The sequence below is a fragment of the Hyperolius riggenbachi genome, chromosome 9, assembly GCF_040937935.1.
Source record: "Hyperolius riggenbachi isolate aHypRig1 chromosome 9, aHypRig1.pri, whole genome shotgun sequence".
Classification (NCBI taxonomy): Eukaryota; Metazoa; Chordata; class Amphibia; order Anura; family Hyperoliidae; genus Hyperolius; species Hyperolius riggenbachi.
The window spans coordinates 161,296,507-161,320,654 of NC_090654.1; the positions used below are offsets into that span (position 1 = coordinate 161,296,507).

The window sequence follows — 24,148 nt, forward strand, 5'->3', positions numbered from 1 at the left end:
CATCTAGAAGGGGAGTCAGCTGATCACTCGGTCAGCTGACTCCAGCTATGCTCAGGATTGGCTGAGTGACTGGGGTGGCACTATGGAGCGCGTTTAGTATATATAGGACCTGCCTGTCAGTTGCTCCGCGTCTGCTGTTGCAAATGCTATGTGTTAGCACTTAGACCTAGTCAGATCCCAAAGTGTGCTAGAACCAGCTGGAGCTGGGGATCCACACTTAGCCAGATTCTGTTGATAGCTTAAATTACTAATTGATTGTATTATTTGTTATGACCTTCTGCTAGCTTGACTATTCTTTTGCTCACTGATTCTGTACCTTTGCCTATCTGATATAGTTGCCGACTCTGCCTCAATTATTACTCTGATTTAGCTTCCTGTCTCTGTACCATCTCTGTCCGCCTGTTGCCAAACCTGCTTGTCTGACCTTCCTGTCCTCGCCAGTGAGTTAGTCACTGGAGAGGGATCCTCTACTAGTATCACCTGCTCCTCAGTTGGTCAGTAGCTTCAGTACAGTCTGAATCACCTGCTCCTCAGGTGGTCAGTAGCTGCAGTAGTCTGAATCACCTGCTCCTCAGGTGGTCGGTAGCTGCAGTACAGTCTTAATCACCTGCTCCTCAGGTGAATAGTCACTACAATATTATCTCCTCTTCCTGCTCCTCAGGTAGTAGTGGCTTCAGTATAGTCTGAATCACCCGCTCCTTGGGTGATCAGTACACTTGTTCAGTATATTTCCACCCGCTCCTCAGGAGATCTATTTCACTACTGTCTACATCTCCAGCTTGCTGGAGTTGGTTCTCATCTGTTATATTGAGATTCCCCTCTCCCAGCTCCTCTGGGAGAACAAGTATCTCTATCATTACTGTTGCACCAAGCACCTATCATTACATTGGTTGTCCTGGTTCTGGCTATACTAGTATTATTGGTGATTCTGCAGATCACACATAATCAGGTATAGCATCTGTATTATTGGTGATACTGCAGATCACCAATAATCAGAGAAATCTTTTCTCGCTGACACCAATCGTTACAAACTTGAACTAAAAAAACAGATAAGAAAATAAAGGGATGAAATAAAGAAAAACTTAGAAAAAAAAAACTTGCACTACACTCAACTAATCAATCACCTAACTCTCTCACTCTGTCAAACACTAAGCCTGCGGCCTGGCTCGCTCTCTCTAACCCTCTCCACACAGCAACTACTAGTACACTACACTACAATCTATCACTCAACTAACAATCTACTGTCACTCTCTCAGAAATACACCTAGCTACTACTACTAATAGCTCACACTCAGTCTAATTCTCTCTCACAGTCTTTAAAAAGACTTTTGTTTTATATACAGTCTTTAAAAAGACTATTGTTTTATGTTGAAACAACTAATATGGGTCTGTCTCTCCTCTCTCCAAAACACCAGACTGAAACCCACAAGCTTTGTGACTGTCACATCTCTCTTATATACAAAATGGGTGAGATAGCTGATGATAGGTAGCTAGGAGCTGGTTACTAACGTAGGATTGGTTGGTTTTTGTTCAGACTCTAATTGGTGCAGAAATTCTGATTTTAATGCAGAAATCAGCGTTTTTTAAGCTTCTGTGATGGGTCTATCCCTTCCGATCCTTCTGATTGACATAAAAATTCTTCCTAATGCTGGGGATACACGGTACGTTTCTGTACCGTGTATCGACCAGCTGATCTGGCCAGCTGATAATATTCAGCTGGCCCGATCATGCCGCTCAACTGCCGCCCGCTCGATCCCTGCCGGCGGACAATGGCAGGGAATCGAGCAGCTGATTAGGAAGCGCCGGCGGGGACAAGCAGCAATCAATCCGCGCGGACGAGCGGGGATGGGCCGGCATCGAGCCGATGGCTCGATCCGGCGCAATAAACGAGCCGTGTATGCACTGCATAACAGTAAATGCAGCTTTTACACGGTTTTGATTGGCTTTTAATTTCCGATGGCTCGGAATTCCGACTGCACTCCACATAGAAATTCCACTATTTACCGATTACCGCTATAGATGTTCCGTTCCGGCTCACCAGAACGGAACTGCCAATTTCCGACAAGAATTGCGGAAATCTCAATTCCGCGGAATCTGACGAGCAACCCTAATGTATCGAATCAGTTATGCTAAATATGAAAGCTATCAGTAAAATATAATATAACAACAGTGACGTGTACCGGAGTGGGCCTCTTTATAGTAGGGTCTAATCTGCTGAGGCCTCAGTCCTCATCTACAATAACTGGTGCATACAGTCTAAAAGAAAGTTAGTCAGAGATAGCCTTTTGGGGGGGGGGGGGGATGAGGAAGGGGAGTTGGAAGTTCTATTGATTAGTCTGGTGGGTTTGGATCATCTTAGGTCAGTAAGAGCTAGTGAATGTACAACTTTCACTAAGGAATAATGGTGGTTGGATCTAGTGTAAGAAGGCCTTCCAGTCAAGGGACCGTTTGTCCCGCCAGATACTGCTGTGGCCCTGTCTTAGTCTGAGTAGGTGTTCCATTTTGAGGTTTTGATCTACTAGGTTTAACAGTTGTGACAGGGTAGGGGTACTTGCTTGTTTCCAGTTGCTCAGCAGTAGGTGTCTAGCAGCACATAAAATATGTGTAGAAACTAGTCGTAGCTCAGGTGGAAATTGGTCTATACCAATCGAAAATTGGGCTAATTGAGGTGACATATGAGTTGTGGTGCCAGTAATGGCCGAAAGTAGATCAGCTATTTGGTTCCAAAAGGGGGTCAATATAGGGCAGGACCATAACATATGTGATATTGTACCCAATCGACGGCAGTTCTTCCAACATTCAGGTGAATTGTTTGTTCACATTTTAGATAACAAATGAGGAGATAAATACCATTTATTAATGATTTTCCTAGCTGTTTCAAAGTAAGAAAGACATTTGGGGCTTGATTCACTAAAGAGTGCTAGCTAATAATAGCATGGCCGTTTTCGCGTTTCGTGCGATTGTGATTTTTTGCACGAAACGGTAACGCGAAACTGATATCATCTGTGCGCAAAAATTCACGTTTGCGCACGAAAACTTTATTGTTTCGCGTGAAAATTTGCAACCGCGCGAAACACGTAAATTTGTGCAAAAACGGCCGTGCTATCAGTTACCACTCTTTTGTGAATCAAGCCCTTGGAGTGTTTCTTGATTAATGCTAGCGATGAGTGAATTTGTTTGATTGGGAGAGATATCTGCAAATCATATTCCCATACTCTTAAATATCTGGGTATAGGGAAAGGGTTGAATGATATGAGAAGATTGTACCAAAAGGATATGCCTCCTCTCCTGTATTTATCTGCGTAGAGACAGTTTCAAATGTCTGTGTGGAGTATAACTTTTTGGGGTTTATGTAAGGAAAGGAAGTGTGCTATCATGTATATGTGAACAATTCTGAGTTTGGGAGTTTAAATGTCCACTTGAGATGTGAGAAAGGTATTATTTTACACTCATGAATGTCCTCGATATGTAGAACCCAGTTACCTAATTTTAAGTCTGGTAGAGTTGCATGAAAAGCTTGGATAGGGATTTTAGTGTGTTTACCATGGGGTGGGTGGTGAATATTATTTTTCACATAATTCCAAGCAGCTAGTGTGGGTAATATTAAAGGGTGAGTCGTGGGAATAGTTGGGAGGTTGCTCCAGGAGAGGGAGATCAAATTTAAAAGTTGAGATTTGCTATGGTACAAAAGAACCCAATATTTTTCATGAGTGTTAGGAGACCAAAATTGGGACATGTCTAGAATAGATGCATAATAATAAACTTGAGGATTTGGGAGGGCGAAACCTCCCTTTTGGACAGGAGTCACTAATGTGGAGGGATAGTCTGTGTTTACCTTTGTTTCATAAAAAAGTTGAGATTAGTTTATTTAGTTCTCTGAAAATGTCAGAGGGATATGGATAGGGAGGGTTCTAAAATAATAAAGGATTTAAGGGAAAACTGCCATTTCATATGCAGCTATTTTGCCCATGATTGAGAATTCAAATTTGGAGAGATGTGCAAGATCAGACTTTAATGTTGGTCATACACCGGTCGAGCCGATTAGCTGCCGGATCGACTCCTGCCGCGTCCCTGCCGCGTTCCCGCTCGTCCGCGCGTGTGCCCGGATCGATTCCCGATCATCCCCGCCGGCGCATCTTATCTTCCGCTCGATTCGCCGCTATTGTCCGCCCGCAGGTATCGAGCATGGAATCGATCCCCGCGGTGATCGGACACGTCGGATATTATCAATCGAGCCATCAGGCTCGATTGATTAGCCTCCCTCGATGCCGTGTATGCCCAGCATATGTTGGATAAGAGGGTGGGTAAATTAGATGAATAAATCTCTTTGGTTGTTGTTGGAATTAAGATACCTAAGTACAAAATGTGTTTGGTTGCCCAAGGTAAGTGATAGGCTCTGGTGATTTGATGTTTTATGGATGGAGAGACTTGAATGGGTAGCATGGATGACTATGATTTATTTACTTAGAGAAGCTTTTGAGAAATCTGAGAGAGTTTAACAAAGGAGGTGAGAGGATCTGTAAGGGATAAAACAAAGGAGGTGAGAGGATCTGTAAGGGATAAAACAAAGGAGGTGAGAGGATCTGTAAGGGATAAAACAAAGGAGGTGAGAGGATCTGTAAGGGATAAAACAAAGGAGGTGAGAGGATCTGTAAGGGATAAAACAAAGGAGGTGAGAGGATCTGTAAGGGATAAAAGTACATCATCAGCAAATAAGCTAATTACTGGAGATAACTTACCTGAGGGGATACCTTTAATTGCTGGATTGACAAGAACAAAAATAAGGGGGGAGAGTGGGCACCCCTGCCTTGTCCCATTGGATATGTCAAATGACTTTGATAGGAATCCAGATACATTAACACTCGCCGGTGGGTTTTATAAAGGGCCATAATGGCTTGATGGATTCTACCCTTAAAGGACAACTGAAGTGAGAGGAATACGGAGGCTGCCATGTTTATTTCCTTTTAAACAATACCAGTTGCCTGGCTGTCCTGCTGATGTATTTGGCTGCAGTAGTGGCTGAATAACACCAGAAGCAAGCATGCAGCTAATCTTGTCAGATCTGACAATGATGTCAGAAACACCTAATCTGCTGCATGCTTGTTCAGGGGCTATGGCTAAAAGAGGCAGAGGATCAGCAGGGCTGCACGCAAATGGTATTACTTAAAATGAAATAAATATGGCAGCCTCCACATACCTCTCACTTCAGTTGTCCTTTAAACCCAAATTTTCCTAGAACCTCACTCAGGAAGCCCCAAAGGACCCTGTCAAAAGCCTTATCCGGATCTAAAGCCAGAAGCAGAGAAGGCCTTCGATCCAGGCCCACCGAGTGAAGCACATTAAGAATTCTTCTAGTTCCATCAGCCGCCTGTCTGTTCTTTGTAAAGCCCACCTGGTCTAATGCCAGTAGTTCAGGTAACATATCAAATAACCTGTTTGTAAGGAGTTTGGCATACACTTTCAGATCACAATTCAATAATGAAATGGGTGGGAAGTTGGAGGTGTTTGTCTGGTCTTTTCCTGGTTTGGGGATCACCGTTATAATGGCTTTGGTGAATCTGCAGGGGATTAAGCCTGATTCAGAGAATCCATTGAATAAGTTAGTCAAATAGGGGCCAAATAGGGAGCAAATGTTTTATAAAATTCATTCGAAAAGCCATCTGGGCCTGAGGCTTTGTTATATCTAGTCTTCATAATAGTATTGAGTACTTCGGAGGCTGAAAAGTGGGAATTGAGCGAATCTGGGTTGTTGTTCCGAGATTTTAGGGAGATTAATTGATGATAAAAATTTCGTAATGGTTTGTTAAATGGGTTGGTTTAGCGACTTCTATAAAGCATTATATAATCTTAGAGATGATACCCATATGTATATCATCTCTAACATTATATAATGCTTTATAGAAGTCGCTAAACGCGCCAGCAATATCTTGGGGGTTATTCAGTATTGCTTTAGAGAAAGGATGAACCAGTTTAGTTATTTTCGCTTTAGACTGCTTATGCTGTATACGTTTAGCTAGCATAGGATTTGCTTTGTTATTGTGGTAGTGGGAAAGTTTCAGCCTAGATAGCCGAGTTTCATATTCTGATGGTAGGAGTTCTTTAAGCCCCTGGGCTTGATTCACAAACGTGCTAAGTGTTAGCATGCCAGTGAAAAGCCGCTTATCACATGCAAACTGCCTCTTTGCGTGCTGATGCGCACATAAGTGTTTGCGCGTGTAAAGTTTAGCGCGCATAAAGTCTAGCGCACGTAAAGTTTTATGCGCACTACTTCACGGGCAAAATCAGCCACTTTGTGTGCTAAGTAGTGTGATAAGCATAGTTTGCACGCGAAGCAGCAGATTTTGCATGCGAAGTAGTGTGCGTAAAATCGGCACGAACAGTAACAGCTTTGTCGTGCAAGCTACTTAGCACCCTAGTTTGCACGTGCAAAGCTCTCAAATTTGGACTCATCAGACCAAAGCACAGATTTCCACTGGTCTATTGTCCATTCCTTGTGTTCTTTAGCCCAACAAAGTCTCTTCTGCTTGTTGCCTGTCCTTAGCAGTGGTTTCCTAGCAGATATTCTACCATGAAGGCCTGATTCACACAGTCTCCTCTTAACAGTTGTTCTAGAGATGTGTCTGCTGCTAGAACTCTGTGTGGCATTGACCTGGTCTCTAATCTGAGCTGCTGTTAACCTGCGATTTCTGAGGCTGGTGACTCAGATGAACCTATCCTCCGCAGCAGAGGTGACTCTTGGTCTTCCTTTCCTGGGGAGGTCTGCATGTGAGCCAGTTTCTTTGTAGCGTTTGATGGTTTTTGAGACTGCACTTGGGGATACTTACAAAGTTTTCCAAATTTTTCGGACTGACTGACCTTAATTCCTAAGGTAATGATGGCCACTCGTTTTTCTTTACTTAGCTGCTTTTTTCTTGTCGTGATACAAATTCTAACAGTCTATTCAGTAGGACTATCAGCTGTGTATCCACCTGACTTCTCCACAATGCAACTGATGGTCCCAACCCCATTTATAAGTCAAGAAATCCCACTTATTAGACCTGACAGTGCACACCTGTGAAGTGAAAACCATTTCACGTGACTACCTCTTGAAGCAAGAGAATGCCAAGAGTGTGCAAAGCAGTAATCAAAGCAAAAGGTGGCTACTTTGAAGAACCTAGAATATGACATATTCTCAGTTGTTTCACACTTTTTGGTTATGTACTATACTTCCACATGTGTTAATTGGTAGTTTGGATGCCTTCAGTGTGAATCTACAATGTTCATAGGCATGAAAATAAAGAAAACTCTTTGAATGAGAAGGTTTGTCCAAACTTTTGGTCTGTAATATATATATATATATATATATATATATATATATATATATATATATATATATATATATATATATATCAGCTTTTATGAGGTAGTGAACGCTAATGTAGATATTGGGAATGCTGTAGATGTGATATACTTGGTACTGTTCCCCACAAAAGTCTGGTGCAAAAGTTGAGGATGCAAGGACTGGGGAAGAGTCTGTGTGCATGTACAGGGAACTGGCTAATGGACAGAAAACAAAGAGTTGTGGTCAATGGATCATATTCCAAATGGGTGGCTGTTAGCAGTGGGGTCCCACAGGGGTCAGTCAGTATATAATTTATCAATGATCTAGTAGATGCAGTAGGAAGCAATGTTGCTATTTTTGCAGATGATACAAAATTGTGCAGAATCATCAACTCTCAGGAAGATAGTGACATATTACAACAGGATCTGGATAGAATGGCTATATGGGCACATAAATGGCAGATGAAATTCAATGTTGAAAAATGTAAAGTCATGCATTTTGGTTGTACCGCTGGTTTAGCACCATACAAAATAAACGTGATACAGATTAGGACATCAAACTTGGAAAAGGACTTAGGAGTACTCATCGACAACAAGTTAAATAATTGTATTCAATGCCAAGCCGCTGCAGCTAAAGCTAATAACATTTTGGGATGCATGAAAAGGGAAAAAAAAACTTGAGATGCTAGCATAATATTGCCGTTTAACTCTCTAGTAAGGCCACATCTGGGATATGGAATTCAGTTCTGGGCACCACATTACAGGACAGATATTGCAGTTTTAGAGCAGGTGCAGAGACGGGCAACAAAATTGATACAAGGGATGGAAGGTCTCACTTACCAAAAGAAGGTTAAATAAACTAGGTTTATTTAGTCTAGAGAAAAGACGCCTTAGAGGGGCAATGTAAAAGCTTGGTGGATGAGCTTTTTGTTTTTTTGGGTTTTTCACCTTTCTCAGGATCAACAGGGATATGTGAGGGAGCAGGCTGGTGTTGTACTTTGTTTTCTGGTTGAACTCGATGGACATATGTCTTTTTTCAACCCAAATAACTATGTAACTATCATATTTTTTCCCCAAAAAATGAAATACATTTATGTTTGTGACTGCATTATTTACTGCATTAAATACATTTACGGTATGTGTAGTTGTGCATTATGTAATATTACAGACAATTTTTTTTCACTCCATGCACCAACATGATCTGAGTCCTACTGCTTTCTAGTTTGCACTGTAGCTGGTCTCTATTTTAAATCTATGTCAGCCACTATGATTTGTACTGACTACACACCTCTTTCTATTTGTGCATCAACATGATCTACAAATATACATTCTCTATGTTTCTTGTTTTTTCTTGTATGTGCACAATGTACAATGTGTACAGCGATCAGTCATTCAATTCCTATGCAATTTTGGGTACAAAATATGCCATAAGTTGCTAATACTTGTAGCACTCAGCAAATGTGTTTTCTATTAGCATTATTTGCAAAAGTGTGCACACTCAAAAAAGTGTACTTTTCAGCTTCTATTCTTGTACAGCGTGCATAGCCATAAGTACATTTCTATGCAATTTTCACTAAAAAAAAAGGTAATACTTGTATGTTCAACTGCTCCACAAAAAACTGTATGTCCCACTTTTTTGTGTTTCTAGCACATCTGTGCCACTGTGACATCTACAGCCATTTATATTGTTTTTTGCTGTGCTTATGTGCTTACTGCATGGTACCCAAATACATAAAAATAAAACATTTTGGGAACAAACCATCCACAAATAACCTAAGCATCATATGCTGTCATGGCTTTATGATGTAATTATTGCTCTGAGTACTCTACACCAGCTATTGGTGTGACCTTATCAGAAACTCAATGAGACACACTTCTTTATTACACATGGCTCCTCTAGCACACTAAAGCTAGGGAACAGAACTTTGAACTCCAGGCTATGTGATACAAGACTCCTGAGATACTGCATAAACGTTTCCTTCTATCACTAATAGTTATTAGAGGTGTTATGGGTCAGATGGTAGGCTCCTACATATAGCTTGGGATTGTCCACTTCTTAAATTCTTCTGGAAATGGGTGCACAAGTATACTCAGAACATTTCGGGGCTCAAGCTTGCTTTTGTTTTTGACACATATTTGCTCCATAACAACTGTTTGGGCTGGTTTACACTACAAAAGCTTTTCTAAGCGCTTTATGATTTAAAAATTCTTGCTAATGTTATCCTATGGGTGTGTATTCACTGGAGCGATGTGATTTTGTAAACATCCCCCATAGCATTGCATTAGTAAGAGCTTTTAAAATCTCTAGCATTTAAAAAGCTCTTGTAGTGTGACACTTAAAACAGGGTGGAGGTGCCCAATGCACAAAAGATAGGCTAATAAGATGTTAATCTTATAAATAGAGAGAGAGACAATCTTACCTCTCTTGAAGAATTTGAACCAGTTTATTGAAAAAAGTTGTTTTATTTGAGCAAATAAAATTGACAATGCATTTCACGGCTGCTTGCCCACTTCCTCAGGTCAGTGAAAAAAACAGGTACCTTAACTGCTATAGCTGTGTGGCAAGCGTGAGCGCCTCTCTGTGATTACCTCTCTGTTTTTTAAGATTAACAGCTTATTAGCCTATCTTTTATGCATTGGATGCCTCCACCTCTGTTTTAAGTGTCTTGTCATGCCTCTTTTAAAGGTGATAGTTTTTAAGTTGTCCTAAAGTACTTCAGGAGAGTGCAACCACCCAGTTACTGTCACAAACCTGGAAATCTGAGCAGAAATGGTTAATTTTCAGCCTACTCTGGTGGTGGTTGCAAGGATTTGAAACACACCTTTGTGAGTATATACATCCTTAGCAATTTGCTTTTGTAAATCTTACATGATTCTGCACCATTGGACTCCTGGTCTCCTTTTGTCTTTAATATGAACCTGGGGTTGTTACAATCACAGGAACCATTGACATAAGCTATCTTGTAGTGTGAATCAGCCCTTAATCCCGGAACAAGTACAAAAAAGAAAAACCCCAAAACAATCTTGCCTGACTTAACTAGATCAGCTACAGCCTACATTCTGGTTTTCTGGAAATCACAGGTGATTTTAACCAACCAACATACATACAGACTGTTTTGGTCTGGTTGATCCTCATCAGTGCATGGCGTGGTTTAATATGGCTCTGTGAGGTAGGTCTTGAAACACCCAGATTGCCCAGCATGCTCATGGTAAACTAGAACTCCAATGAGTGTGTAAGGGGCTTAAAGCTAATGGGAATCCATGACTAAGTAAAAACCTTAAAGGATACCACAACTGAAATGTGACATAATGAGATAGACATGTGTATGTACAGTGCCTAGCACACAAATAACTATGCTGTGTTCCTTTTTTTCTTTCTCTGCCTGAAAGAGTTAAATATCAGGTATGTAAGTGGCTGACTCAGTCCTGACTCAGACAGGAAGTGACTACAGTGTGACCCTCACTGATAGGAAATTCCAACTATAAAACACTTTCCTAGCAGAAAATGGCTTCTGAGAGCAAGAAAGAGGTAAAAAAGGGGAATTTCTTATCAGTGAGGTTCACGCTGTAGTCACTTCCTGTCTGAGTCAGGACTGAGTCAGCCACTTACATACCTGATATTTAACTCTTTCAGGCAGAGAAAGAAAAAAAGGAACACAGCATAGTTATCTGTGTGCTAGGCACTGTACATACACATGTCTATCTCATTATGTCACATTTCAGTTGGGGTATCCTTTAAGGAGAGGGAAGACTCGGGTCCTAATGAGCCTTCCCTCTCCTCTCCGGGTGCCCTCGGTGCTCGCTGGCTCCCCCCGTTCAATGCCCCCGCCTTGGGGACTTTGGAAGTTTTCGGGAGCCGAGTCCTCCCAAAGAGAGGCGGCTCCATACTGCACACTCGCGAGTGCGTCATAGAGGGCGCTCGCGCATGCGCAGTGTAGAGCGGCCCGTCTTCGGGAGTACTCAGGCTCCCAAAGCATTTCCAAAGCCTCCCTTAGGTGGGAGAACAGCGGTATTTGACCGAAACGGTCGAATACCGCTACCATGAAGCCAGCGCAATAGCGGGGAGCAGGAGAGGAGAGAGAAAGCTCTATGGGACCCAGAGCCTCCCTCTCCTTAGGTGAGTATCTGACTTTTTTATTTATAAATGGGTTCCCATTCACTTTAAAAGGACCAAAAAGGCCTCTTACTAAAAACACTTTGCAAAAAAAGAAATAAGCCTTCCTAAAATAAAAGGTATTTGTGATTGTGTTTAGCTTTCAGGGAGAACAAAAGGATTATTTGCATATTTAGTAGTGATGCATTTTTGGGCACCTCATATTCTTAATCCAACAAATACCTTCTGTTTTAGAAAGGCACATTTCTGTTTTGCACAGTATTTTTAGTAAGAGGGTTTTTTGGTCTCGTTCAACATGAACTTGCTGCAGGGTGATCTGTGACTCTAGTTATGTCAAGTCCTGATTGGAAATTACATCGGAAATGCTGATTTCCGATCAGAAATGTAGACATTTCAATTCTGCTGTATCTGAATGAGCACCCTATCCAGACATACAAATAAATACATTGTTGATGTGTGGTTTGAGACATCATCAATACTAGTACATGTTCGTATGATTAATTACAGCAGAATAAGAAACACTAGGAGGCGGTCTCTGCACTCGCTTAGGTTTATGTTGAAAAGTTTGAATAAAATTGATTTAAACAGAAACCATCCCAAACATGACAAGGGTGACTTTGTGAGAACAAAATACACACAACAAGTACAATCACAGTAATGAATGATAGGAGAACCTGACAAGGGTAACCAGAGACAGCAGATTACAGAGGGGCCCCAAGCTTATCTCTTTAATCCTCTTCCAGTCATAGCAACATCTAAACAATTTTCCTCCTCCTCCCCCACCCCCCATTCCCAGCAGCAGATTTATACAACTAACTGGAGGGTAACAACATTTGTTCCCTGAGTCAGTAAAAACTGATATTTGTAGTAGTAAACATGAACAGGGGGAGTATATCTCCTATACTACATGTTGTGCTAACTTAGTAGATGGCAAGTTTGTAGCTGTATGGATGCTGCTGGATGTAGGGCTGCCTGCAGCCACACCTATGGCAAGACACTGCAGGTCCCCACAGTAACAATACTATTAGCTGAAGTTTCTTATCATTTCCTTCCTTCAGCCAGTCCCCAGACAGAACTTGCTCCACCCACCCATCACCCACAACCAGCAAGAAACAAAGGGCCTAGCCCCATCTTTCAGGTCAGGCCTTTCAAAGTTGTTTTAAGTTCACAAAGTATTGGACTGAGGCTCCATTTACACTTAATCCGTTGCTCTCGGTTATACTGAAAGGACAACTGATTTTCAAAGTAATGCCCATGTTTTCCTATGGCACAGTTCCCACTTAAAGAGAAACTCAGACCAAGAATTGAACTTTATCCCAATCAGTAGCTGATACCCCCTTTCACATGAGAAATGTATTCCTTTTCACAAAAAAAACATCAGGGGGCACTGTATGGCTGATATTGTGGTGAAACCCCTCCCACAAAGACATTCTGAGTACGTACTCTTGGCAGTTTCCTGTCTGTGAACCCTGTTGCATTGTGGGAAATAGCTGTTTACAGCTGTTTCCTACTGCCAAAACAGCAAGCAGCAGCTACATTACTTGCCGCCAGCAGTAAAAATTTCACCATGTGATAAATGTCAGAATATAAATCAGGGATTTAAAATATTTTACAATGGGCAAACACTGACTAAATCATTTATACATAATTATTGTAAAAATAAAGCACTTTTTTTATTACATTATTTTCACTGGAGTTCCTCTTTAACACGTTTTAACTGAAATATTTTTCACAATGCATTGTAACGGAGAAGAAAAAAAAATGCGTACTAACTGATTAAGTGTAAATAGGGCCAGAAAATCCGTACAGCTGAAGCCTACACAAGCCTACACAAAAGTAATTTAAAAACTGATTTACAAATTGTGGGCTAAAGTTGGCCAGGGATAATGGAGGTGACCCTCAAACCACTCTCCCCAGGAAAATTAAGTATTTTGTATTCATCACATATGAAATGTGGTGACAGTCTTTCCTCAGAATTGGAAATGATGAATAAGAAACAGTACATATAATTTAGGCTTACATACAAAGTTATGCAGTATAAAGCTGGGCCAGAACCTAGTAAAGCAGGGGACAAAGTCAATCCAGCCTGGGTGGCAGAAGATGGGAAGTAAAGACAACATCCAGCTAAATCAGAGCATGGCTGGAACAGAAGACACAGCAGGGGGGAACAAAAGACCCAGAGGACATATGGGCAGAAGTAAAAGTAAGGAGTCCTGGTCACTAGAACCAAGAAAGGTAGCTATCGTAGTAACTCTCCCACATGCTCTCTACTGTTTAGTAGTCTGCACTGTGTTGATCAGCAGTGGCCTAGTAACTCCTAGGTGTCTTGTGCATGGGGTAGAATTGTGCACTCTACTGTCAGTACTATACAGGGTCAATGTCCAGTGGCTGAAATAACAGCAGCAGGGAGGGAAACTGCACTGGTGACTGGGCCAGCTGGGGAAGTGAATAACCAGCAGTAAAATTTGTGTGTTAGGGCTTGTTTCTACTAGGAGCGGTGTGATGCGGCTACATAGCCGCATCGCACCGCAGGTGTGCTGAAACACATGCACGCCAGTGGAACAGTTTCCACTGCGTGCATGGTGTGCGGAGTGGTCCAGTGCGATCCGATAATCTGCAGCATGCTGCAGATTTTCGCACGGCCGCATCAACCCGCAGCCGTGTCCCATCTACTCAATACACTTCCGCATCGGAGATGCGGAAGTGATGCGGCCGGCGGCGGAAGTGATGCGATGCGGTTGCGTAGCCACACTCACATCACTTTGCAAATGGAAACCCACCCTTAGTAAAAGCAGGAGTAGGGATGTAAAGGTCACCTCAGTATATAATCGAGTCAAGCATTCTTGGTCTGTTATCTCATATTGGTTTACATTCAAACTGATTGATATGTGTGTATAGCCTTCCATACATTATTAGGTTTTTGTGATTCCATTCTGCATCAAATGTAGATTATCTAGTTGCACTTAGGCAGATCAGCCTCTGTTGTTGGTGGTGGACCTTGTCCTGACCCTGTCTAGCAGGGATGGTCGGAATTGCCCATTTCCGATTTTACGGAAATTCCGCTTTCCGCCATTGCCGCTACCAATTTTCGCATTCCGATGCAGATTTTCGTGGAAATTTCAGCCGACTTTAACATCGATTTTCTCAGGTGTTCCTAGCACCAATGGGGGCTTTGCTATTAACCTCTAAAGTCGGCGGCATAACGCATATGGTATTTTCTCAAAAAGTACATGGTCTTTTTGAAAGATTTTTTTGCTTCTTGTTTCCACTCTTTTACTTAACATACCCTGAAAATGTAGTGTTCCTAGCCACTATGGGGGATTTGCTATTAACCTCTAAAGTTGGCGGCATACCGCATGGTAATGCAGATTTTCTGCATTTTACATTTCCGCCGACTTTAGCGCTTACCGTATTTTTCGGACTATAAGACGCACTTTTTCTCCCCCAAAAGTAGGGAGAAAAAGTCCCTGCGTCTTATAGTCCAAAGGCAGTAAGTGAGTCCCCGACTTAATGATCGCCTGCCGATATGAACCGTGGACTTGCGGCGATGTCGGGGACTCCCTGCACTCCCTGGGGGCTTCCTGAACTTTCCCTGCATGTAATTAGTGGCAGTGGCAGCCGCTGTCACTCACCTCATCGCTGGAGCCCGCAGTAATGAGCTTCTGGCCCCCTCCGGTCCTCGGTGTTGTCCTCTGAGTGTCCGGTGTCCTGAATGATTGCCCCTCTGTGGAGAAAACAACAAGCATCAGCAGCCGTGGGCATCACTCACCTCATCGCTGGAGACCGCGGTGATGAGCTTCTGGCCTCCTCCTGTCGGCGGTGATGTCTTCCGTGTGTTCGGTGTCCTGATGGATTCCCCCTCTGAAGATTACACTTTACTCTAGTACCGGCACTTCCTGGTCGCATATGTATGCGTCATTACAGACGCGACCGGCACTAGTGTGAAGGCGTGTGATAGAGCGGCTGGCCGCGCGGGCTCCAAGGATGAGGTTTGTGCTGCCCGGGGCTGCCGCTGATTGTAATCTTCAGAGGGGAAATCCATCAGGACACGAACACACGGAAGACATCACCGCTGACAGGAGGAGGCCAGAAGCTCATCACCGCGGGCTCCAGCGATGAGGTGAGTGATGCCCGCGGCTACTGCTGCTTGTTGTTTTCTCCACAGAGGGGCAATCAATCAGGACACCGGACACTCAGAGGACAACACTGAGGACCGGAGGGGGCCACAAGCTCATCACCGCGGGCTCCAGCGATGAGGTGAGTGACAGCGGCTGCACTGCCACTAACTACATTTATGCAGTAGGACTTCACATAAGGCAGAGGGGGACATCAGGAAGGGGGGGGGGGGTAATCGAAAGGATACAGGGGGGGAAATATGGAGGACATAAAGGACGTCACATAAGGCAGAGGGGGACATATAGGACGTCACATAAGGCAGAGGGGGACATCAGGAAGGGGGAGGGGTAATCGAAAGGATACAGGGGGGGGGAAATATGGAGGACATAAAGAGAGACATAAAGAGAGACATATGGAGGACACACAGGGGGACATGAAGAGGGACATATGGAGAACACAAAGAGGGGGCATATGGAGAACACATACAGTATATATTATAGATAGATAGATAGATAGATAGATAGATAGATAGATAGATAGATGTGCCATAAAGGGGGACATATTGATGCCATTTGGAGGACACAAAGGGGGACACCAAAGGAAGAACATCTACAAGATGCCCCTGAATCATAGACGCGACAGGTTTATTTTTTTCCTGGTTTTTGCCCTCTAAACCTAGGTGCGTCTTATAGTCCGGAGCGTCTTATAGTCCGAAAAATACGGTAATAGCAAAGCCCCCGTAGGTGCTAAAAACACCAAATTTTCAGGGTTTGTTAAGCAGAAAAGTGGGAACAAGAGGAAAAAAATCTTTCAAAAACACCTTGTACTTTTTGAGAAAACAATGTTGGCGGAAATATCTGCAAAAATGTCTGCGATTTCCGTAAAAATCCGCCTACCGCACTTGTATTACCAATTTCCGATGCTGAAATGCAATTTCCAATCGGATATGCAGAAATTGCTTTGCCGCAAAATCCAAACGAGCATCCCTACTGTCTAGTTGTAGTAGAGTTCTGTCAGTGAAATAAACACTTAGTGAAATAAAATCTCCAGCAGCATTTGTAAACTCTAGCTAAAAATGTAACTGCTGTGTAAATGATTAATAATTATACTATCAGACCAAAAATATACTGTATGTGAGGATCCGTAGGGATGGTCAGAAATGCCCATTTCCGATTCGGCTGAAATTTTGATTTCCTCCAATCTTGATTACGATCCTGCGAATTTCCGATTTCCGGTTTCCAAAGAGTCTTCTTGTTTGTCATTTTATGCATCTTCTGATTTGTCAAATACTTGATTCATAAGTATTGGGCCAATCAGAAAATGCAGAATTTTATTGTGGTAATTGGAATACCACGAAAATTTTAGGCCAATCACAAAGCTCGGGAATACTCTGTACTATCCAAGTCTTGTGATTGGTCTAAAATTACTGCTGTAATCCAATTTTCACAGAAACATTCTGCATTTTCTGTTTGGTCTAATGCTTCCGAGTTCTGTGATTGTGCTAAATTTACAGAGTTGTAGTAATACTGTATTTCCATGGAAATCTGATTTCTGTTTTGCGATTTCTGTTTGGAAATGCCGATATCCAATTGGAAATGTGGCAATTTCAATTCCACAGAAACTAAATGAGCATCCATAAGGATCCACTTAAACACTGATATCAGGGAGATATTTCCAGATTCCAGGGTAAAGTGTAAAAGCTAGGACCACAGAGAGAGAGAGGGAGATTAAGAACCACTTCAGTGATTACTATCTAAAAAATCCTGAACCTAGAAGTGCATATACATATACAATGAATGTCAACCAATGGAATCAAGTCCTGATTAGAGATAGGCCGAACATCAAATTTTCAGCTCACAAACGCAAATTTCCACGAAAATTTGCGAACAGACTGTTTGCAGTGGGCTCCATAGAATTTAATGGCAGGTGAGCGGCCGCCAACTTTAGCGGTTATTAGCAAAGCCCCCTTGCGTGCTAGAAAAAAAAAATCAGGGTATGTTGAGGAGGACAGTGGGTACAAGAAGAAAATACATTTTTAAAAAGACCTTATAGTTTTTGAGAAAATCGATTTTTAAAGCTTCATAAGAAAAAAATATACATTTAAAGGACAGATAATGTAGCAAACCACAGTAGTGTAAACTTACATATATCAAAAGAAAGAGCAATGAATTTCATGATGGGGTTTCCTGGGGGTCTGTACGCTGTGCATACGGACCCCATGGAAACCCCGTGGAAGTGGCAACGCTTTGGCCAGGGATCGCTATACAGTTGCAATATGGCTGTATAAAAATCCCTGGCAACTTTACGTATTTTATGAAGCTTTTTGCTTAATGTTCAGAGTGTGGGAAATTTAAAAAATAATGACATGGGGACACCCCTCTCAAGCCTTTTTAACCCCTTGTCCCCCATGCAGGCTAGGATAGCCAGAATGTGGAGCCCCGGGACTTTGCATCCTGAACTATACCAGCCCACATGGTCCTGGGCTCTAGGGGAGGGGGGTGACCAAGCCTTCCCCTTTCCTCCTTCACCCTCAATTTTTTCAAGCATCAAGGGTTTCTAAAAAAAATGCAGTCTCCTCAATATGTTACCAAAGTATTTGAGTTTTAATAGCTGTTTCAGCCCTTCTAGTGGACACTCTGGCTTTCTTTCTTTAAGTATTGACTGGCTAGATATTCTGGCAGTCCTGAGAACTCTTAGTAGCTTTCTCCACACCCAGGGCCATATGCAATTCAATTTTTCACCTGAGTTTTCTCCTAAGTGATATTTTTAAATGTGTCAATAAAATGCATTTTAAGCCACCAGAAAGCAAGACAATACTCAAAATAATTTTGATAGTGCCTTCTCATCTACTTTTTGGTACTTTTTTAGTTGAAAAGTGCTGGAAAGTTATTTTGAATCAAAGATGAAAAATGATCTCCTAGGTGAAAACTCAAGTGAAAAAGTGAATTGCATATGGCCCGAGAGGTCAAAGTCATCAAAGAGACTTCTACCAGGCCATTTTCCAAATAAAAAATGGTTTTAGAACATGTAAGAATTAGGATAGAACATCAACTATTTTTAAAGTTGTTCATGTTTTTTTTTTTAATGGTCTTTTTGTTGAGTGTTCAAAATGGCACCAGCTTTGGGCACCACATTAAAGGAAAGATATTGCAGTTTTAGAGCAGGTGCAGAGACGGGCAACAAAATTGATACGAGGGATGGAAGGTCTCACCAAGAAAGCTTAGATAAACTGGGTTTATTTAGTCTTGAGAAAAGACGCCTTAGAGGGGATCTAATTAATACTGTATGTATAAATACATCAGAGGGCAATATAAAAGCTTGGCGGATGAGCCTTTCATGCCTAGGCCTTCACAAAGGACTAGAGGACATGATCTGCGCATGGAGGAAAAATGTTTTAGCATTTATTTAGGAAAGGGTTCTTTACAGTAAGAGTGATTAAGATGTGGACTGCATTGCCACAGGAAGTAGTTATGAAAAATTCTCGATCTGCATTTAAAGGGGGCTTAGATGCTTTCCTTGCAGTGAAAGACATCCATGGCTATAATTACTAGGTAATGTCCAGTGGTGTTGATCCAGGCATTTTACCTGGTTGTCATCTGGAGTCAGGAAGGATTTTTTTCCCCTTTTGGGGCTAATTGGACCATGTCTTGTAAGGGTTTTTCTCCTTCCTCTGGATCAACAGGGATATGTGAGGGAGCAGGCTGGTGGTGTACTTTGTTTTCTGGTTGAATTTGATGGATGTATGTCTTTTTTTCAACCCACATAGCTATGTAAATATGTAATGAAAAAAAACAAACAAATTGAAATTGATATTGAAGAACCCGAGTGGTTCAGCAGACCTTTTCCCGGATGCCATAAAAATCCCTTCATTTTGGTTACAAAACCTTTGTTTTGATCATATCAGATTATTTCTGAAAGGTTAGTGAGTCAGAGTTTGCGCTATTGGAGTCCCACGGAGCACACACAGAAAAAAAGTATCTTTAAAGGACACCTGAACTGAAAGGGATATGGCTGTCATACTGTATGTATTTCCTTTTAACCAATACCAGTTGTCTTGCATCCTGCTGATCACTTTGCTGCAGTAATATCTGGATCACACACCTGAAACAATCATGTAGCTAATCGAGACAGACTTCAGTCAGTAGCAGTAAAAAAGAGCGCCGGCTGAGTGTGGACGAAAAGACTGCCACCATAGACTCTAATGTAAAAAAAAAAAGGGCCCCGCGATAAATATCGTTAACATTAGCACATTAAAGTTTTTGAAGTATGTTATCATTTTAGAAGCTTGCAGCAGTATAGTTTTTATCATATTATTTTATTTGTATGTACAGATTTTACATTATCAAAGATATTATCGCTTCTTTGTGTAAAAGGGTGTTTCTGCCGACCGAGTGGCTAGGGTTAGGCCCCACCAGGGGGAGTGGCTAGGGTTAAGCACCACCCGAGTGGGTGGCTAGTTTAAGGCAACACCTGGGGGGGTGGTTAGGGTTCGGCACCACCAGGGGGAAGGTTAGGGTTAGGCACCACAGAGGAGTTAGGTTTAGGCACCACTGGGGGGTGGTTAGGGTTAGGCACCACAGAGGAGTTAGGGTTCGGCACCACCAGGGGGATGGTTAGGGTTAGGCACCACAGAGGAGTTAGGGTTAGGCACTACTGGGGGGTGGTTAGGGTTAGGCACCACCTTTGGGGTGGTTAGTGTTAGGCTCCACCAGGGGAGTGGTTAGTTTTAGGCAGCACCAGGGGAGGATTCTGTGTGAGAGTAAGGTTGGGTTAAGCTGTATTGTTGAATAAAGTAATGATTTTTAACATTAATATCTTTTTTCTATTATTTCCTATTATTTATCGTTAACTAAGTTTGACAACGATATTTATCATTATCAGATTTTGTTATCCACTGGCGCCATTTTGTAATCCAGCCAGGCCCTATTTTCACAGTGCCCTTTTTTCCTGCGCACCTTCATTCATAACAAATATCTGATCTGCATTTGCTTATTCAGGGTCTATGGCTAAACGTACTAGAGGCAGATGATCACCTGCAGGACAGCCAGGCAACATGCATTGTTTAAAAGGAAATAAATAAGTCAGCCTCTGTTTCCCACTCAGTTCAGGTGTGCTTTGATTAATGCAGTGCTTTTTTTTATGTACTACTTTTGTTGTACAGAAGTAGAAGTGTATCCAGCACTACCCTCCAATAAAAGCAATCTCTTTATTTCAACAAAACATCAAATTTTTATTTAATCAAAACAACAAGTTGTAGCTGCCATACAGCTACTTTTTAATATGCACTCTGTGTGGTGACTGTTTTTACATGTCAAGGAAATAAAGTGATTGCTTTTATTGGAGGATCGTTCTGCATACATTTCAACTTCTGTGCTATTAGAACCCTGTAGTGCCAAGGTTGAATCCTTGCACCCTCGCTGCATTTTTCCTTGAGTGCGGCTCAGTGGCTCACCCATTTCTTGTGTGACTACTTTAGTTGTATGCACATGATTGCAGTCACACAACCGGTATCTTACTGACATTTTACAGTAGCAGCCCCCTTTAATATCATATGGCCCATGTAAGGGCTGCAGACAGTATTTTACCACTTAACAGTAGACACTTAAAAATAAATAAATGAATAGTCCAGGTTTGGTGGATTACTTAGATTCACCATGGTTTTCTTACAGTAGTAAATAAATGAATAGGGACTTGCTCTATACTTGTAATCCCAGTAATTTCTAAGTGTAATGTATGCTATACATATTAACACCGTTGTGCTTTAAAAACTGATAATAGTTTGTTTAATTTCCAGGGGCTTTCCTCATTCCATATTTTTTAACACTGATCTTTGCTGGAGTTCCCTTGTTTCTTTTGGAGTGTTCTTTGGGACAGTTCACATCTATTGGAGGACTCGGAGTATGGCGGCTGGCCCCAATGTTTAAAGGTATGTACCTTACTCTTAATATAACAATGTGCTGACAAGCATCCACGCAAGCATGATCCTTGTTACATGGTGTTTCCACTGAAAACTTGTGGGGCCTTGCTTGAAGGCTTTAGTTCATTACATGTATTTTTTGGGCCATAGGGCACTTCTGACCATAAGACACACCTTATGTAAGAGGTCAAAAACCAGGGGAACACAAATATACTTAATCTGGTGCACTCATGATGCAAGGGCATCTTGTGGACTTTTTCCTCCCAAGTTGTCTTTAAGCTATTCTATCTAAGCTACAATGCCCAGCTACAATGCACTAACCCCTGCGGCCCCCACCAGTTACAATTCATTGCACTACACTATACACTACATTTCACTAACCCCTGCTGCCCTCCCAGCTAGACTAAGTAACCCTACAATTTTAATTTAAGCTCTCACCTGATCCAGCCACCATGAAAGCACCTACCACATCCAGTCACCATGCTCCTCTCCTTCTCGCTCCAGTCCTGCTGTTCTACGCGCTCTCCTCTCCTCCTCCGTCTGCATCTTCTTGCTTCCCTTTTACTGCTTGACCCCAGAAACGCCTATGCACCACACATCACACATGACCCTGTCACATGTGCAATGTCAGGTCATGCAGTAAGTGGGAAGCACTAACAGTAAGTACGGACTACAGAGAGCACCAACAAGTACAGAGGACCGCAGCATGAATACTGGCAGGCATCCGCAGTCTTTAGCAGATGGGGAAGGGAGCTCCTCCCTTCCCGTGTGTAGAACGGCAGGACTGGAGCAAGGGGGAGAGGAGAGCGATGGATGGATGTGATAAATGCTTCCGCTGCACACTCTACACCACTATGGCACTTATTACTGTATGTTTGCAGTATAAAACACACAGACTACCCCCTCCCTCCCCAGTGGGGAAGAAAAAGTGTATCATTTAGTCCTAAAATATGGTATTCAAATAAAAAAATGTGACCCTAAACTCTTTCCTGGCTGCATTAGTTGCAGGTATGCATACCTTTTGCTGCTGTAAGATGTCTCTACAACTTTCAGTGATCTTAGCTCTAATCCCCATGTGACCAAACTCGAGTGTGCATTACTCTGGAGACTTAAAAATCAGAGGATGACTCCATAGGAAGGAGCCTGCACTTCCATTGTTCAAAAAACCTGATGCCCATATAGGAATTCCTCTGCCAAAAGCTACAGGGAGTGAAGCCTGCTGCCAATGCTGCCCTACTTTGTGTTATTTTATCAGAGGTGATTTGAGAATGGCTTAAAGAGTAACTGTCGGGCATAACATCAAGAATCAATTATTTATTTTGATCTGGTAAACAAGTAATATGGATACTAACCAGGCAATCCAAAAGTTAAAAATCCCTCTTATTTTTTTCCTCCATAAAACATAATTCCCCAGTTTCCCTGGCTCTTATTTGGTACATCTGCCACACAAAGGAAGTTGCAGGGCATGCTGGGTTGTCTTTTTTTGCTTCTTTACTTTCCCCTCAGACTTAACTAATGAAGCCTGATTGGCTGAAGCCTCTTTCCCTTCTGTTTTTCCCTCTCGCACCTCTCCTCCTCTCTGATTGGCCAATATTTAACAATGCACTTTCTACTGCAGTGCAGACCATGGTGGGAGTGTCTGAAGACTAGGAGGGGGCAGGAAATGCATATAAAATGAGGCAGAGGAGAGTAAGGGAGGAAATGATATCAGGATTGGCTTCAAGATAGACACAGGCAAAATGGAAAATCCTAAGAAGCATTTTCTCTCTTTTTTTTTTTTTTACAAAAAAAAAAATCACTAAAATCAAAATGTGGACAGTGCAATACAATACACATGCGATGTAAGGAGAGCAAGTATTCATAAACACCTTGTTACAGTATTTACCATTTTCACTAGGTTAAGTACCTTGTTGTACATTTGAATGATTATACATAGTGTATATTTGTTTAATCTACAGGTGTGGGGCTGGCTGCTGCTGTACTGTCATTCTGGCTAAATATCTACTACATTGTCATCATCTCCTGGGCCATATATTATTTATACAACTCATTCACCCCAGTAAGTATAGTGACATTTGTTGAGCCTGTTTTTGCTTAGAATTTTAAACTATAGTCATGCATTGTTTGATTTAAAATGCATCCTTCTGTGCTTTATTAGCAGTGTGGGTGAATACCTGTTGTTCTTCCAGAGGAAGGTTAAAAAAAAAAAAAGGAGAGAATTAGGTGCCCCTTATGGTGTAGCATATCAAGTCATTTGGAAAGAAAAATATGACAAATGAGTACTCACAAAACCAGGTTGCAGAAAGGCAACCATGGCTTTCAAGTGAGGGATGATTTGCTCCAGTGTAGTAAGATCGAGCACGAACTATAGGATAGCCCTTAGCTCAGATGGAGGAGAAACACATGTGAGTACCTTGCTTCCTGATAATAGTTTGAGTCCCTGTCTCCTAAACTCCTAATCCAGCTTCCAGGTCCGGAAACAGGATAGACAGCGTGGCATAGCGCAAACAGGATGAGCACAGGTGACTGAGAGATGACGCTCAGTATAGGTAGCTAGGAATAGGTGCTCAATATAGGTAGCCTAGGTAGCCAGGAATAGGCGCTTAGTATAGGTAGCCAGGAATAGGTGCTCTTGAGATGTAATGCAAGAACAGGAAGAAGTAAGTACATGCAGTGCATGG

At 42.1% G+C, this 24,148-nt stretch overlaps 1 protein-coding gene across 2 annotated transcripts in view; it reads left to right on the plus strand.

Annotated features, from left to right (window-relative positions):
- The window catches only part of LOC137532767 (sodium- and chloride-dependent GABA transporter 1), a 388,606-nt gene that overhangs the window by 245,498 nt on the left and 118,960 nt on the right, over positions 1–24,148 (plus strand). For both annotated transcript variants that reach the window (XM_068253633.1, XM_068253634.1), the window contains exons 3-4: positions 21,345–21,476; positions 23,426–23,526. In XM_068253633.1, the coding sequence (XP_068109734.1) occupies positions 21,345–21,476; positions 23,426–23,526 (233 nt within the window). The remainder of the gene's footprint in view (positions 1–21,344; positions 21,477–23,425; positions 23,527–24,148) is intronic.